Source organism: Lathyrus oleraceus, chromosome 6 (assembly GCF_024323335.1).
Source record: "Lathyrus oleraceus cultivar Zhongwan6 chromosome 6, CAAS_Psat_ZW6_1.0, whole genome shotgun sequence".
Taxonomy (NCBI): domain Eukaryota; kingdom Viridiplantae; phylum Streptophyta; class Magnoliopsida; order Fabales; family Fabaceae; genus Lathyrus; species Lathyrus oleraceus.
In genome coordinates this window covers 50054828-50073235 of record NC_066584.1, presented here as the reverse complement: position 1 = coordinate 50073235, position 18408 = coordinate 50054828, and the positions used below count along the sequence as shown (strand labels likewise).

The window sequence follows — 18408 nt, the reverse complement described above, 5'->3', positions numbered from 1 at the left end:
GAGTGACTGAGTGTGCCGAAAACCAGAAGGTCAGGTTCGGTACGCATATGCTGTCAGAGGAAGCGGACGATTGGTGGGTTGCTACCCGCACTGAATTGGAAGCTGTTGGGAATGCTGAGATTACTTGGGCTGTGTTCCGAGAGAGATTCCTGAGGAAGTACTTTCCAGAGGATGTCAGAGGAAAGAAAGAGATAGAGTTCTTGGAATTGAAGCAGGGCAATCGGTCGGTTACTGAATATGCTGCTAAGTTCACAAAGCTGTCGAAGTATTACACTCCCTATAACGAGGCTACTGGGGAATTTTCGAAATGTGTGAAGTTTGAGAACGGGTTGCGTCCCGAGATCAAGCAGGCTATTGGATATCAGCGGATCAGAGTGTTTTCTGACTTGGTTGACTGTTGCAGGATTTTTGAACAGGATTCCAAAGCCAGAGCAGAGAGCTATCAGCAAAGGGTTGATAGGAAAGGCAAGAATCAGAATGATCGTGGAAAACCGTATGCAGCTGGCAAAGGTTTTCAGAGACAGAGTGGGATGAAGAGGCCTAGTGGGGGAGACTCCAGTGCCCCTGCTAAGTGTTACAGATGTGGTCAGGCTGGGCATCGTATCCATGAATGTACCAGTAATGAGAAGAAGTGTTTCAAGTGTGGAAAAGGTGGTCATTTGGCTGCAGACTGCCGGTTGAAGACTGTGACTTGTTTCAACTGTGGAGAGTTGGGTCATATTAGTCCACAGTGTCCTAAGCCGAAGAAGGAGAACCAGTCGGGAGGCAAGGTCTTTGCTTTATCGGGTTCTGAGACTTCTGCAGATGATCGTTTGATCCGAGGTACGTGTTATATTAATGGCTTTCCTCTTGTAGCTATTATTGACACCGGTGCTACTCATTCCTTTATATCCTTGGATTGTGCCGTGAAACTTAAGTTAGAGATATCTGAGATGCGTGGAAGTATGGTGATTGATACTCCTGCGAAGGGTTCAGTGACTACTACTTCAGTTTGTTTAAATTGTCCTTTGAGTATTTTTGGTAGAGACTTTGGGATGGACCTTGTGTGTCTTCCACTAGTACAGGTTGATGTTATCCTGGGTATGAACTGGTTGGTGTTTAACCGAGTCTATATCAACTGTTTTGATAAGACTGTGATTTTTCCTAAGATTGAGGAAGGAAAGAGTTTGTTTCTATCTGCAAGGCAGGTGAATGAGGAAGTAGCAGATGGGGCAGAGTTGTTTATGCTGTTAGCGACTTTGGAAGCTAAAGATAAACTGGTGATTGGTAATCTAGCCGTGGTATGTGATTTTCCTGATGTGTTTCCTGAAGAAGTGAATGAATTACCGCCAGAGCGTGAAGTTGAGTTCTCGATCGATTTGGTACCTGGTACTAGGCCGATATCGATGGCTCCGTACCGTATGTCTGCTGTTGAGTTAACTGAATTGAAGAGTCAGTTGGAAGATCTGTTAGATAAGAAATTTATTCGTCCGAGTGTGTCACCGTGGGGTGCACCAGTGTTATTGGTTAAGAAGAAAGAAGGTACTATGAGGTTGTGTGTGGACTACAGGCAATTGAATAAAGTGACTATCAAGAATCGGTATCCTTTGCCGAGGATTGATGATTTGATGGATCAATTGGTTGGTGCGAGTGTGTTCAGCAAGATAGATTTGAGATCTGGGTATCATCAGATACGTGTGAAAACTGAGGATATTCAGAAGACTGCTTTCAGAACAAGGTATGGACATTATGAGTATTCTGTAATGCCTTTTGGCGTGACTAATGCGCCTGGAGTATTTATGGAATACATGAATAGGATTTTCCATCCGTATCTAGACCAGTTTGTTGTGGTGTTTATTGACGATATTTTAGTGTATTCGAAATCTGAAGAAGAGCATGCTGAGCATTTGAGAATGGTTTTAAGAGTTCTACGAGAAAAGAAGTTATTTGCTAAACTGTCTAAGTGTGAATTTTGGTTAGAAGAGGTTAGTTTTCTTGGTCATGTGATTTCAAGAGGTGGTGTTGCTGTTGATCCTTCTAAGATAGAAGCGGTATCTAAGTGGGAAGCTCCGAAGTCAGTTTCTGAGATAAGAAGTTTTCTTGGACTTGCAGGTTATTATAGGAAGTTCATTGAGGGATTTTCTAAGTTGGCGTTACCGTTGACGATGTTGACTAGAAAGGGGCAAGCGTTTGTTTGGGACTCAAAATGTGAAGAAGGTTTCCAAGAGTTAAAGAGAAGGTTGACTACTGCTCCTATTTGATATTACCAAGTCCGTCAGAACTATTTGAGGTTTTCTGTGATGCTTCATTGTTGGGTTTGGGTGGTGTGTTGATGCAGAATAAGCAGGTTATAGCTTATGCTTCGAGACAACTGAGGGTTCATGAGAGGAACTATCCGACGCACGATTTAGAGTTGGCAGCCGTGGTATTTGTTCTGAAGTTATGGAGACATTACTTGTACGGGTCAAGATTTGAGGTTTTCAGTGACCATAAAAGTTTAAAGTATTTGTTTGATCAGAAAGAGCTGAATATGAGACAGAGGAGATGGTTAGAGTTTCTGAAGGATTATGACTTTGGTTTGAATTACCATTCGGGTAAAGCAAACGTGGTGGCTGATGCATTGAGTCGGAAATCATTGCATATGTCTATGTTAATGGTTAAGGAATTGGATTTAATTGAGCAGTTTAGAGACTTGAGTTTGGTGTGTGAGAGTACTCACAATAGTGTTAAATTGGGAATGTTGAAGTTAACGAGTGGTATTCTGGATGAGATTAGAGAGGGTTAGAAATCCGATGTGCTTTTGGTTGATAAGTTGACTCTAGTGAATCAAGGTCAAGGTGGTGAATTCAGAGTTGATGAGAATGGTGTTTTGAAATTTGGTAATCGGGTGTGTATTCCGAATGTTATCGAACTTAAGAAGAGTATTCTTGAGGAAGGACATCGTAGTGGCCTGAGTATTCATCCTGGAGCTACGAAGATGTATCATGATTTGAAAAAGTTATTTTGGTGGCCGGGAATGAAAAGAGAAATTGCGAGTTTTGTTTATTCTTGTTTGACTTGTCAGAAGTCAAAGATTGAGCATCAGAAGCCGTCTGGGCTAATGCAACCGTTGACTATTCCAGAGTGGAAGTGGGATAGTATCAGTATGGATTTTGTGTCTGGTTTGCCGAGGACAAATAAGAATTTTGAAGCCATTTGGGTGATTGTTGACAGATTGACGAAATCGGCTCATTTCATTCCGATAAGAATGGATTATCCGTTAGAGAGATTGGCCGAGTTGTATATTGAGAAGATTGTAAGTTTGCATGGTATTCCGTCTAGTATTGTTTCGGACAGAGATCCTAGATTTACATCGAAGTTCTGGGAAGGTTTGCAGATGGCTTTGGGAACTAAGCTGAGATTGAGTTCTGCATATCATCCGCAGACTGATGGTCAGACTGAGAGGACGATTCAGTCGCTAGAGGATCTTTTGAGGGCTTGTGTTTTGGAAAAGGGAGGTGCTTGGGATTGTTATTTGCCTTTGATTGAGTTTACCTACAACAATAGTTTTCATTCGAGCATTGGTATGGCACCGTTTGAAGCTTTGTATGGTAGGAGATGTCGGACACCTTTATGTTGGTATGAGTCCGGTGAGAGTGCTGTGGTTGGACCTGAAATTGTTCAACAAACTACGGAAAAGATTAAGATGATTCAGGAGAAGATGAGAATTGCTCAGAGTCGTCAGAAGAGTTATCATGACAAGAGGAGGAAGTCACTTGAGTTCCAAGAGGGAGATCATGTGTTTCTTCGTGTTACTCCGATAACTGGAGTTGGTCGAGCTTTGAAGTCGAAGAAGTTGACACCTCGATTTATTGGTCCTTATCAGATTTTGGAGAGGATAGGGGAGGTAGCCTATCGTATCGCTTTACCGCCGTCACTTGCGAATTTGCATGAGGTTTTTCATGTATCTCAGTTGAGGAGGTACATTCATGATCCGTCGCACGTGGTCCAAGTAGATGATGTACAAGTGAGAGATAACCTGACTGTTGAAACATCACCTATGAGGATAGAGGATCGAGAGTTGAAGCAGTTGCGGGGTAAAGAGATTGCCTTGGTGAAGGTAGCTTGGGGAGGACCAGCAGGTGGCAATGTGACTTGGGAACTTGAGAGTCAGATGAAGGAGTCTTATCCGGAGTTATTCACTTGAGGTATGTTTTCGAGGACGAAAACTCTTTTAGTGGGGGAGAGTTGTAACACCCCGATAAAATAAGATAATTATTTAAATTGAGTTAATAATATATTTATTAATTTAATTAAATAATTGGAATTATTATTATTATTGGAATAATAATTATTGGAATATTATTGGGATTATTATTATTGGATTATTTTTATTGTTATTATTGGAATAAAAATAGAAATCAGTAAAAAAGGTTCCATTTGGTAAAAAGAGTTATTTTCACGTGAAAAGGGAAAAGAGGCAGAAAAGGGAAAAAGGGCAAAGAGCCAGAGGACGAAGGTTGAAGGAAGGAAAAGCTTGGAGCAGAGATTGCCGGATTTACTCAGGTAAGGGGGGTTTATCATCGATTAATGGGTATTATGGGATAATATGTGATGGGTAGTGAGAAACCATTGATTTGCCCCTGATTGAATGATGTATGATGAATTTGTGAACTTTTGGGATGAACGAAATTGGGATTAAAATTGAAGAAATTCGTAGGGATTAGAGGTAGAAAGGTTAGAAATTTGTGAAATCGAAAGTGTATGATTCGTGTTAGACGAGATGAATGAATTGTGTGTAAAATTTGGACTGTAGAAGGTTGAATTGGATAGATCTCGTAGCAGGAGAAGCCATTGCAGATCTGGAAATTCTGGTTTCTGGTCATGCGCGTATGGCACTAGGCAATACGCGTATGATATGGCTGGTACGCGTATGGATGAGGCCTTATGCGTATGAGTGAAAAAGATGATGTTTTGAACGTGAAATTGTCTCTGTTGGTACGCGTATGAGAATGTGGTACGCGTAGCATACGCGTATGGGCGTGGGCAATACGCGTATGGACTTGGTCAGGAATGAGCAATACGCGTATGGGCATAGGCAATACGCGTATGGGCAGACTTGTGGTTTTTCTGAACTATGGTTGTGCAGTTTTTGGTTGTTTAGGCTGAGTGATGTAACTTAGCTGATGTGTGACGTAGTAGGGATCATTTTCCCGTTGTTTTGAGTAGTATAGGTATTAGTAGAGTGTGCTAATACTGTGTTTGATTATGCGGCATGATATGATATGCTTTTGGTGATAAAATGTGTTGATGATGTGTGATGGTATGCATGATGCTGTGAATGTATCAGTTATGTATGCATTTGTGAATAGACTGTTTTATGGCTTAGAGTGTGAGCATATGTCTATTCTTGAGTTGTTGTTGTTGTTGCATTGCTAGGTGATTAGCATGCATATTGTGGCCTTTATGGTGGTAGCTAATTCCCATGGCGAGGAATTAGTGAGTAAATCATTTTGATTGTTGTTGATGTTTGCATGCTAGGTGATTAGCGTGCATAGCATGGCCCATTTGGGGTGGTAGCTAATTCCCATGGTGAGGAATTAGTGAGTGAGTCACTATGTCTCAAATGAGTGGGACTAGTGAGCTTGGTAGCCGTGCCTGGATTTGGACGGTGAGGTTGAACTATATGTTCACAAATAGTCGGTACCGCATGCATGGAGTCTCATTGCATAATATATGTATGGCGTATAATATGAATGGATGTATTCCAATATTATACGTGTTGTTTGTGTTGGTGTTGAGTATTATGTTGAGTTGATGTGCTGTTACTGAATACATGTTTGGATTAGGGTGATGAAGTGTGTTAAATTACTTAACATGACATGATATTTTATAATACTTATTATATTGATTGAGGAACTCACCCTTACAACTGTTTTTCAGGTAACGAGCAGTGATTGAGTAGGAGCTAGTACTTGGAGTCTAGAGTAGTTCATTAGGGGGTCATGCTCTGATAGATGTAACATCGGGAAGGGATGTTTTGAATGTTTTACTGTTGGTTATGAACCATTTTACATGTAATGTGTTACATGTTTTGATTGATTTGATTTATATCCGCTGCGATTTATGCGAATGTTTATTTGATTAAATAAAGAGCATGACTGTTATTTTGGAACATGGTGTGAAGTGTTTATGTGACACCCATAACTGCATAATTACTCTGATGTTGTATTTTGATATTTAATTTAAATTATTGGGGTATTTTAGAAGGGTGTTACAATCGTCGTACGTCTCAACGTCTTCGTCATCCTTTCATTCATTCGTCCTTGATCGGACTCCCATGGGGATTTGCTTTATCAACAACTTCCACATCACAACCTGCAAGTGAGTGAAAATACCTAACAGTTCCTGCAAAACAGATCGTTAGATAAAACCGTGCCCCAGGCGTGTCAAGATTTCAACACTTGAGTCACTCAACCTTCCAAATAAGATTTCAAGCTTTCAATCTCATAAACATGCATTGGAAGGGACCTGTATGTCTTAAAATGCAAGATTCTTTATCAAAAATATCTGGATGTTTTTGCAATCAAAGCGGTAATGAAAAACAAAAACAAAATTATTTGACTGAATATGCATTTTATTGATTAGAAAAGTGTGGCTCAAATTGAGCAATACAAAGGAAGCAATTCCTGAAAAGAGGTAATTGCACAAAAGGAAAAATCTATCCTAATGGCAATGTGAAACCCGTGATCTCATCGAGTTTCAACTCGGTTACACCCCATATGTCCTCAGACTCTCCGTGCTTTCTGCCTTCTGAACAAGACGTTTCTGACTGATCCCTACCGGGTATTATCCATGATGCTTTAACCAAAGCGCAAACGATCATGCGGGACACAGTTGTTCGTTTCAATCCCTCTTTTGCCTGGACCGCCCTTTCGGGTTTTCAGTCCACCGGGATACCCTTTTTTGCCCAAGTCGCCTTTTCAGGTTTTCGACTTGCCGGGTGTACAGTTTTTACCATTTTATCCCTAATTTTTGCCCGAACCTTTCTTTCTGTTTTTGGTTCGCCGGGATGCCCATTTTTGCCTGGACTATTTTATTCTTTTCGTCCAGCGGATCTCTTTATACGAAGTATTTTTTAACTGCGTCCGCATTCACAGGGGATGGAAAATCCTCGCCACTCATGGTCGTTAGCAACAAGGCTCTGTCGAAGAAACCTTCTTGACCACGAATGGACCTTCATAATTCGGTGTCCATTTGCCCCTACGATCGTTTTGAGGAGGAAGGATCCTTTTCAACACCATATCACCTACGTGATACACCCGAGGTCGCACCTTTCTGTCAAAAGCACGCTTCATCCTTTGCTGGTATAACTGCCCATGACAAATAGCTGCTAGCCTCTTTTCCTCAATCAGGCTCAACTCTTCGTACCGGGTCCTTACCCATTCAGCCTCTTGTAATGTTACGTCCATCAGGACTCTTAAAGAGGGAATCTGAACTTCAACAGGTAATACAGCCTCCATCCCATATACCAATAAGAAAGGAGTTGCCCCAGTAAATGTGTCGAAGATCGATACCCAGGATACCAGTTTCCTACTCAATCACACTGCCGGTGCATTCAAATGTTATTCGGGCAACAAAAGCTTATTCACCTTAACCTTAACCTCCCCATCAGACATCAGAATCCGTTCGGATTCAGGGTCAGGCCCCTCCTCCGGGATCGGTCACTCTCAATCTTTCGATTAGAGCACCTCGAGATGTCCTCATCAGGGAACTCAAACTTCCTTGGTTGATAATCCCCAATGGGTTGATGGGCGATGTAATCAGACAATACCCCTTGATTGCTCTCTGAGAGCACCACAAATCAGTCAACATTATTTTGCTCCTCACAACCCATCCGGTCGATGCTGGATTCTCACACCCATACTTGATCGGATCCATCTCGGAAATCCACAAAGTGTTATGAACCAGCATACACTGTCTCAGTCGGCGAGCAGCCTATGCCAAAGTACAGCAAGTTTTCTCGAACAGCGAATGTATTGTTTCACAGTCGGTAAACTTTTTGCTTAGGTAAATTGCATGCTCTTTTCAACAAGACTAGTCATGCTGCCCCAATACACCTCACAGACCCCTCGAAGGCTATCAAGTACAGATTAACAGTCTCTCTCCATAGGGAGGCATCCGAATCAGAGGCTCCTGCAACTTTTTCTTTTATTCTTTCAATGCCCCTTGGCAATCATTATTCCGCCTGACCGTTTGATTTTTTTTCTTGAATGGGTTCCCACGTGGCTGTTAGAAGAGATGTGGACCATGACAGGTAGTTCAATCTTTCTAAGAAACCACGAACCTCTCTTTTCCTTTCTCGGTTCAGGCATTTCTCTTATTTTTTTTTTTTTTTTTTTTAAGCAGGATCAACCTCGATTCCTCTCTTATAATGAACCCCAACATCTTACCGGACTGCACTCTGGTAGTGCACTTACTTGAATTCAACCTCAGTTTGAATTGTCTCAACCAGTCAATCGACTTGCCCCGGTCTGCCAGATGCCCCTTTCCTGTTTAGGACTTTGCTATCATGTCATAGCATAGCATTCAACTTCATGATGAATCATATCATGAAACAAAGTCACCATGGCTCTCTGATACAGGCACTGGCGTTCTGCTTCTTTAGAGGACAATCTTCTCTCCCTGGTAGCTTGTGCATAATGATATCAGTATCCGACCCTGGCATATCCTGACATGACCAGGTGAAGGTATCCACATACTCCTTCAACAAGGCTACCATTCTGCTCTCGACTTGCCTCTGAAGCGGCCTCAATTTTCATTTCCTTTCTGACCTTGGCGGTATACAGGTTAACAATCTCAACTCACTCTTCCCGCGGCCGAATCACCTTCTCCTCTTGTTTCAACAACCTGGCTAATTCCAGTAGATCACAATCTTCTTCGCCTTCTTCTTCGACATGATAGATCGGATTGTCGAAGTCATATGAGGTGTAACCAAATTGTTATCAATGAGATCCGGAGAATTATTTTTGAATTCGGAACGAGATAAATCACAAAGAGAAAAATGAAAATAAACATTGCCATTTTTATTTGTTTTTAAACTGCAAAAATAAATGAAAAACAGGGAACACCGCTTTTTGACTGAAAAACATCCATTTATTTATGATGCAGAAATGTTGCAAATTATGAAACATGAGGTGGCCCTTACAATGGACCAATACGTGTCGGGCAACACGTACGGCTTTCATGCAGATAAAACTGAAAACAAGAAATATTACTCTTCCGGACGAGTGTCAGTGCTGATCTTTTTAAGCCTTCCAGCTTCCTGGTGTTAGACGGTGTGGCTAGTGATCGAGAGGGGGGGTGAATATATCACCTCTTTAAAAAGTTAACGGATTTAACGTTTTATCAGAGTTTTCAAAAATGGCGGAAAAATCGGTCCCGAATCGACTTCCGTCTATTCTGAACCGCTACTAGAAAGCTAGACACGCAAGTGCAGTTGCTGGATTTTAATGAGAATGACAGAAATAATTCACACCAGAATTCTAACAAATTGAATGCGCTTATCCTTAAATTCTATTTCCAATGAACACAATCAAGTTAACCGTTTTGTCAAACAGTTGGTGTGTATGTGATTGATGATAAACAGCAATGGTGTATGACTAAAGGTTTTATTATCACTGCTGTCCAGAAAAATGATCAATCACCACACACTAACAGAAATTGCAAAACAGTTTTGAAACGTAAAGAAGATTAAGGTAAGAATACGATACGCAGAGATTTGGTAAGGAAGTTCCCCACGTCGTCCTCGCGTGTGGGTACGTCTCCCTCTCAATTTCAAATGAAATTGAGAACTTTGATTATCAATTATTGCCGAATCCGTTGATACAAGGTTTTGATACAAAGACAGAATTCTACAATCTAAGAACCTCTTCTTGTATAAACCTTCACTTGATCTGAGCTCGATCAAGATTTTCCTGCACAAAGTTGCAAACAATTCACCGGTTCCACGACCTGCTTGCGAAATCCCCCGATCTCCAAACGCAACGCTGCGGCTGAATATGTTCTGCAAATGTGACTCCCAAACCCTCAAGAACCACCAGTTCTTGAAGGACAAACCAGTAGGTTTTTCCTAGAAACCCCCTTCAATCTTCGACTCAGCTAGATCCTCGATCGTTCCACTGCAACCCACAGCTAGATCCTTGATCGTACCACTGAACGTTATCTCGATGCTTCTTTAATCCAAAGAACAAGAATTGTTATGTGTAAATGTTCTTGAAGAAAAGTGATTGAGAAGATGAAGAAGATGAAGTCTCTTTCAGGTTTCTATGTGCTCACAAACAATTGCTCCAACACTACTTTTGATCTGTGTTCAATTGTTTTCCCTCAATGAATTCGTTTCCTGCATCTGCTGTTGAAACCTGTTCTTATATTCTGCAAAAACAGTTGTTGTTATGACTTAAAACAACTTTGTGTATTGATGCATAGGAGTGTGTATCGATACATACTGTAAGTTGTGTGAATATTTGGTGAAATCAATTACTCATGTATCGATGCATAAATCGTGTGTATCGATGCATGTGATTTTTACACTGATATGTATCGATGCTTAATGCTCATGTATTGATGCACAGGCAGTCTCAAGTAGTCCTGTATCGATGCAGGAATCGTGTGTATCGATACATAGAGTTTTTGGCCTTCCATGTATTGATGCATGGCTCGTATGCATCGATGCATACTGAACAGAAATTGTTTTGTGATTAATCACAGGTTGCATGTATCGATGCAAAGGCTCATGTATTGATACATACTGATATAAAATGCATTTTAATAGTTATTTTAAGGGAATTTTCAATGTAGATTTATATGTATGTTTATGTAACAATAAAGTGGGATAAAGGACAAAGTAAGAACACAAATATATCATGTAATGCAATGCACAACTAATTTGGATGATGATCACACAATTTGCTATCATTAAAAGTTAATTCAAGTTAAAGAATTCTTTCACAAACTCCCCCTTTTTGATGATGGCAAATTCTTGGCAAGATGTGTGATACTCCCCCTGAGTTTGTGCATATCTACATTTTCTCCCCCTTTGTCAACATCAAAAAGAGGAAGAATCATAGTTATCAGGCAGAAAGTGTTGCAGGGCATGGCAAAAATGGATAATAGGCTATCAATCACAAAGAAAGAAGCTGCAAGTTAAAGAATCATTCACAAAGAATCATTCAAAAGGTAAGGGCAATAACAAATAGAGATAAACAGAAATTGAAAAGCATTTTAAAGGTACGGACGAGTTTAAGAGTTACATAAGCTAAACCGTATATTGTGCAACAAAATGAAACTTGAGCAATATGAAATGAAATGCAGTGAGATGCAAGGATGGTGGGTTAATTTGGATTGTTGCCACCACAGGACTCTTCATCATGTCTGTCGGGATCTCGGTAGCTTGGCGGAGGCGGAGGAGGAGGCATTGTGTCTGGATTTTGGCCCATGAAGGAGTATTGCCGAAATCGGTTCTGAACTTCAATGCTTCTAAAGCTGTCCATAATCCCAGGATTTTCACGGCAGTCATCCATAAAGCCGGACATTTCGTTGTAGAAAACCTGATGCCATTTAACCAAGTCTTGGTGCCAAGCGTGTTGATTGTGATACATCCGTGTATGCTCATCATGCCAGTCCCGATGCTCGTTGTGCCATTCAGTTTGTAGAACATGCCAGTACCGGGCTTCTTCATGGCGTTCTTTGTTGACAATTTCCATCTGTTGAAGCATATGAGTGATGTCCGCATTTGGTGTTGAGGCTGAAGTACCACCGGAGAATGGAGGGGCTGTAGGTTCAGGTACGTAGTTGGTGGGAGACCACCTTCGTGGCACCCACTCACCCCAACTAGTATTGGCCTCAGCTTGAGGCACATCTGTTTCAGGCGCATCCTGCATTTCTTCATCAGGCTGTTCTTCAGCAACATGGATGCGTTCCGAAGGCACGTCAAAGTTGTAAATTCTGGTTTTGGATTTTCTTTCGAAGAAATAGAAGCATTTGCGGTCTTTGTCCCACCTATATCCCATATGCGATAGAGTGGCAGAATCAAACTCTTGAGCTGCCGACGGAGATAGGAGAGGCACAATAGGTATTGCAACTTTCCAAAACTTAAGAATTTTCATTATTTGAGAGGCATACCCTAGAGCCACAGTTTTGGAGCTGTCTCGCACATAAAATAGACGTTTTACAAAGTAGTTCGCCCAATTTAAGAGAATCTTATTTTGCAGAATGTAGAGAAGATGTATGCTAGGCCTATCCAACCGAGAGTGGCCACTGTTGGTTGGACGCAGAATGTGTGTAATGATCCAGTGAAGAATACGCGGAGTTTGTTTGATCATACCTGACGTGACGTGTTCGTCCTCACTCAACGGTCTGTCAATCTTTAGGATAGAAGTTGTAAAGTCTCTCAGGTCAAATTCAGGATCAAAATGCAGGTCATGCCAGGACTTGACAGCCATCGACGGAAGCGGCATTTGAAACACCGTTTCCCAATCAGAGGCTTCAAAGGTATATGTTCTGACTCCGATAGAACACCGGAACATATAGCCTCTACCAGTTTGTAAACCAGCATAAAAGGCCCGGATGAAATCCTCATGATACTCATCTTTTGTAGATAGAAAGGACCCAAGTCTTTGTGCATGTAACAGTTCAACTACTTCATTTAGGTGCAAATGAACAACATCTGTTTTATCAAAGATATGAGGTTTCATTACCAACCTGGCCTTGAAGGATTCCTCAAATTCAGCAACAACGGCAGGATGAAGAATGTCTAAGGCATTTGAAGGAACATCTGGTGGTTGCTGAGAAGTACCGGCTGCTTCCTTTCCCTTTCCTTTTCCTTTGGCTCTGACTGGAATAGTGCGTGGAGGCATGGTGATTTGAGATTTAGGGTTTTACTACGTTTGTGAGAGAGAGTGAAGATGAGAAGGATTAGGGTTAGCCACTGGTTTTGGGGTTTTGAGGGCAGATGAGATGAAGTAATGAGATAGGAAGTGATATGATTGGCTGATGTGTCGATGCATGAGAGAGAAAGAAATGCATTTAATGCAGATAGCATCAGTATGTATCGATGCAGATAGTCATGCGTCGATGCCAAGTATTCAAAATTGTCCTGTGTATCGATACATGCGATGGATGCGTCGATGCCAAGTGTTTGCAATTGCCCTGTGTGTCGATACATGCGATGGATGCATCGATACATCCTGAAGCAGTTTTTAACAAAATTGAATTTTTGAATATGTGGATCGATGCAGGCTTTGTTTGTGTCGATGCATACTGATGCTGAACCAGTTTTTAATGAATTTTTAATGCAGTATGAATATGCATTATGCACTGTCATGATGATTATGCTCAACAGAGATTCAGAAGTCAAATTTTAGTGTGCACACAATATGGACAGGAGTATAAGTGATCAAATTTTGTATCAACTAGAGTAAGAACATTTGATGTAACATACACAATCACTTAGCAATAAGAAGATTGTAGAAAGGATTGATATTACCTCTGGTGGAGAACTCGTGAGATGGATAATTGACATCTAAAACAGCTCTTATTAACCATGGTGAGGCATAATATAATTAAGAGATAACATGCTTATGACATCAATTGAGAAAGATCTAAGATTCCCAATTCGCGACGAATGTTGAAGAACGGTTCCGTTGCCAATGGTTTAGTGAAAATATCAGCGAGCTGATTTTTGGAATCAACGTGCTCAAAGACAACGTCTTCTTTTTCAACATGATCACGAAGGAAATGATGTCTTATCTCTATGTGTTTAGTGCGTGAGTGTAAAACAGGGTTTTTTGTAAGGTTTATGGCACTAGTGTTGTCACATTTGATAGGAATACGTTTGAGTTGAATGTTGAAGTCTTGTAGTTGCTGCTTCAGCTATAAAATCTGAGCGCAACAACTACCGGCTGCAACGTATTCTGCCTCAGCAGTTGACAAAGCCACAGAAACTTGCTTTTTGCTATGCCAACTGACCAAGGAGTTTGAAAACAGGTGACATGTGCCACTGGTGCTTTTCCTATCTGATTTGCAGCCAGCAAAATCAGAATCGGAGTACCCTACTAAGCTACAATCACTTCCTTTGGAGTACCAAAGCCCATATTTAGGTGTTCCGTGAAGGTATCTAAATATGCGCTTTACCGCTTTAAGGTGCGATTCCTTAGGATTTGATTGATAGCGTGCACACATACAAACACTAAACATGATGTCAGGCCTAGAAGCAGAAAGATACAAGAGAGATCCGATCATACCTCTGAACCTTTTGACATCTACACACTTACCATGCTCATCCTTGTCTAGATTTCCGTTGGTAGGCATTGGGGTGTCAATAGATTTTGAGTCATTCATTCCAAAGCGCTTGAGTAGTTCTCTGCAGTATTTTGTTTGACATACTGCTGTACCCTCATCAAGTTGCTTTATTTGCAGTCCTAGGAAGTAGTTCAGCTCCCCCATTAGACTCATCTCAAATTCACCCTGCATAACCTTAGAAAATTCTTCGACCAAGTGTATGTTAGTTGAACCAAATATGATATCGTCGACATAAACTTGAACTAAAAGAATGTGCTTCCCTTTGTGTTTAATAAAGAGAGTATTGTCCACTTTACCTCTTGAATATCCATGATCAATTAGAAATTTGCTAAGCCTTTCATACCAAACCCGAGGGGCTTGTTTAAGACCATACAAAGCTCTTTTTAATTTGTAAACATGATCTGGATTTTCAGCATTTTCAAAACCGGGAGGTTGTGAAACATATACTTCTTCATTTATGACACCATTAAGAAAGGCACTCTTTACGTCCATTTGGTAAAGCTTAAAATCCTTAGAACACGCATAGGCAAGCAAAAGACGTATAGCTTCGAGGCGAGCAACTGGAGCATAAGTTTCCTCATAGTCTATGCCCTCCTCTTGGTTATATCCTTGTGCTACTAAGCGTGCCTTGTTCCTAGTAATCACTTCGTTTTCATCAAGTTTGTTTCTAAAAACCCACTTAGTGCCTATGATATGATGATCTCGCGGACGAGGGACAAGTTCCCAAACGTCATTTCTTTTAAATTGATTAAGCTCTTCTTGCATGGCCATTAGCCAAAATTCATCAATCAAGGCCTCTTTGGCATTTTTAGGTTCTACTTGTGAAACAAACGCGAAGTGAGAACAAAAATTACTTATCTTAGACCGGGTCATTACTCCCTTTGAAATGTCTCCCAAAATGTTGTCGATGGGATGGTCTTTTGAGGATCTCCAAGCTGTTGGAAGATCATTCACTTCAGCTGTCTTTTCTTCCTCAATTTCTTCATGACTAGTATCTCTCCTCCTTCTCATGGGCAGCTGTTTTGGACTGATCAGTTTCCTCAACAGCTTCCTTGAGTATGTCTTCTGTAGATATACCTGCGTCATCGAAAGAAATACCTTTTCCGACATTTTTCGGATAAGACTCATCAAACGAAACATGAACCGACTCTTCAACAGTAAGTAAACGCTTATTATACACTCTATATGCTTTACTTGACATTGAGTAACCAAGAAAATACCTTCATCCGCTTTTGCATCAAACTTCCCAATGTTTTCCTTACCGTTATTCAGAACAAAACATTTACAACCGAATACGTGAAGATGTGACAAGTTTGGTTTTCTTCCTTTCAAAAGTTCATAAGGGTTTTGTTTAAAATAGGGCGAATTGAGATTCTGTTTAGAACATAACAGGCTGTGCTAACAGCATCGGCCCAAAGTATTTTGGTAATCCACCCTCATTAAGCATTGTTCTTGCCAACTCCTCTAAAACACACGATTTTTACGCTCCACAACACCATTTTGTTGTGGAGTGCGAGGAGCTGAAAAGTTATGCTCAATGCCATACTTGTCACAAAACTTCTCAAAGTGGTAATTTTGAAACTCACCACCATGATCACTACGAATTGTAACTATTTTGGAATTCATTTTGTTTTGGGACAGATTTGCAAAATTTTTAAAAGCAGAAAAGGTTTCATCTTTGCTATGAAGGAATATAGTCCAAGTGAATCTAGAGTAGTCATCAACTATTACAAAGCCATAGTAATTTCCACCTAGGCTCTTTGTCCTAGAAGGTCCAAAGAGGTCCATATGAAGAAGCTCAAGGGGTCGTGAAGTTGAAATTACATTTTTAGATTTAAAAGACACCCTTGTTTGCTTTCCCATTTGGCACGCGTCACATAGGTGGTCTTTTGAAAATTTTATTTTTGGTAGACCGACTACTAGATCCTTAGATACAACCTTGTTTAGCAAATCGAAGTTAACATGAGCTAAACGTCTATGCCAAAGCCAAGAATCATCATTCAAGGTGACTAGACATTTAGCATTTGTTAACGGTACATCAAACAAGTCAAGCATATAGATGTTGTTTACTCTTACACCCTTAAACACAATGTTTTGTTCAACATGTTCAATTATGCAGCAAGTTTTTGTAAACGACACTTTATAGCCCATGTCGCATAGTTGACTTATGCTTAACAAATTGTGTTTAAGTCCCTCAACTAAATGGACATTTGAAATAGTAGTGGTGGAGGGATTACCTACACTACCTTTGCCGAGTATAGCTCCTTTGTTGTTGTCTCCATAAGTAACATATCCCTTTTTCTTCGCCTTGAAGTCTATAAAAAGCGATATGTCACCGGTCATGTGCCTTGAGCAGCCGCTGTCAAGAAACCATCTTCTATCTACGAAGGCAAGGCACTCATCCTACAACATCAAAAGAGAGAAGTTGGTCCCCAATTTTCATTGGGTCCAAGAGGGTAAGTGTTAACATGGTTGCCTTTTGGCTTCCATTGATAAATACCTTTAGGGACTAGAAATCTCCTAAATTTGCATTTCTCAATGGTATGGCCAGCATGACAACAATAATGACATAAACCATGATGATGTGTTTGTTGTTTCTTGTTCATTGAATCCTTTAGAATAAAAGAGTATTTTGCATATGGAGGATTCAATGACTTCTTAAACAACTTGGGGTCAACGGCATAAGTAATTTTAGGTTGTAGCGCTTTCTCTAATTTGACCTTAAGAGTGTTTACCTCTTTTTGCCAAACATAACAAGCGTCACAATACCTAACTCTACTACATCCGTCAATGTCAATAGTTTTTGAATTTTCTGCAATACTAGTTTTCAATGCTTCTAAATCAATTTCAGCTTTGTTTACTTTTCCTTCCAAAAAGGAGAAGATATGTTTGTCGGAAGCTAGTCGTTTAAAAGCATCTACAGCTTCGTTATGCAGTTTTTCAAAAGCTATTTTTAATTCCGAAAAAGACATAGAGGAGAAATTATTGTAGTAGACTTGTTTTACCTTTTTGTCATTGTTTTTCTTCTTGTGGTAGGACAGATTTTTAGTGTGAGCCATAAGGCACAAATTTGCAGCTTCATCACCATCACTTGAGCTTTGTGTGCTTGATGAATCACTATCACTTTCCCATGCAATATACGCTCTTCTTTGTTTGATGTACCCTTTTGGTGAATCTTTTCTTTGGTCCTTATACTTCATAGGGCAGTCCGTTTTAAAGTGTCCGGATTTACCACAATTAAAGCATGATCCTCTTCCTCTACTCTTCTTGTTTTCTTCTTGTTTCGAATTTGTAGATTGTTTTCGAAACCTCATGAGATTTTTGTCGGAATGCTTGACTCCATTCTTTCGAATGAATCTATTGCATCTCCTTACAAACAGTCCCATTTCTTCATCATCCGAGTCTTTGTCACTACTTGAATCATTGTCGCTTTGCTCTTTTCGTGAGGACTTAGAGCTAGAGGCCACAAGAGCTATTGGCTTCTTCTCTCCCTCTTTGTCTCTTTTCTTCTCCTTTTCTTTCTTACTTTTATTCTCATATTTTTCAAGACTTTCCAAAGCTTGCTGATGTTCTTCCAGCTTTCCAAACAGTGTTGTAATCGTAAGTCTTGTAAGATCGTTGGCTTCCTTGATTGCTGTAACTTTAGGTTGCCACTCCCTGCTAAGACACCTGAGAATTTTATTAGTAGCAATTTCATTGGAAATAGGTTTTCCAAGAGCATTCAATCGGTTAGTTAGATGGGTGAATCTCTTTTGCATGTCGGAGATGGATTCTCCTTGTTTCATGCGAAAGAGCTCAAACTCTTGATTGAGTGTGTTAATGCGGGACTGTTTTACTTCAGTAGTACCCTCATGGGCAACTTCTAAAGCGTCCCACATTTCTTTAGCTGTCATGCAATGGGATACTCGATAATACTCATCAACACCAAGTGCTGAAATTAACATGTTTCGAGCTCTCCAATCACACGACCACTTTTTCTCATCTTTCTCATTCCAATCATCTTCTGGTTTAGGTACTATGGCGCCAGCCGCATTAGTCATTGTAATTTGAAACGGACCGTTTTCAATGGCAGCCCATACTAACCTATCC

At 40.4% G+C, this 18408-nt stretch overlaps 1 protein-coding gene across 1 annotated transcript; it reads left to right on the top strand.

Moving 5' to 3' along the window:
* The first annotated feature begins 296 nt into the window (after window positions 1–296).
* LOC127093541 (uncharacterized) lies at window positions 297–6128 on the top strand. Its single transcript, XM_051032487.1, has 2 exons — window positions 297–822; window positions 5902–6128. The coding sequence occupies exons 1-2, from the start codon at window positions 531–533 to the stop codon at window positions 5913–5915; spliced, it is 306 nt and encodes a 101-aa protein (XP_050888444.1). The 5' UTR covers window positions 297–530; the 3' UTR covers window positions 5916–6128.
* The last annotated feature ends 12280 nt before the right edge of the window (window positions 6129–18408 follow it).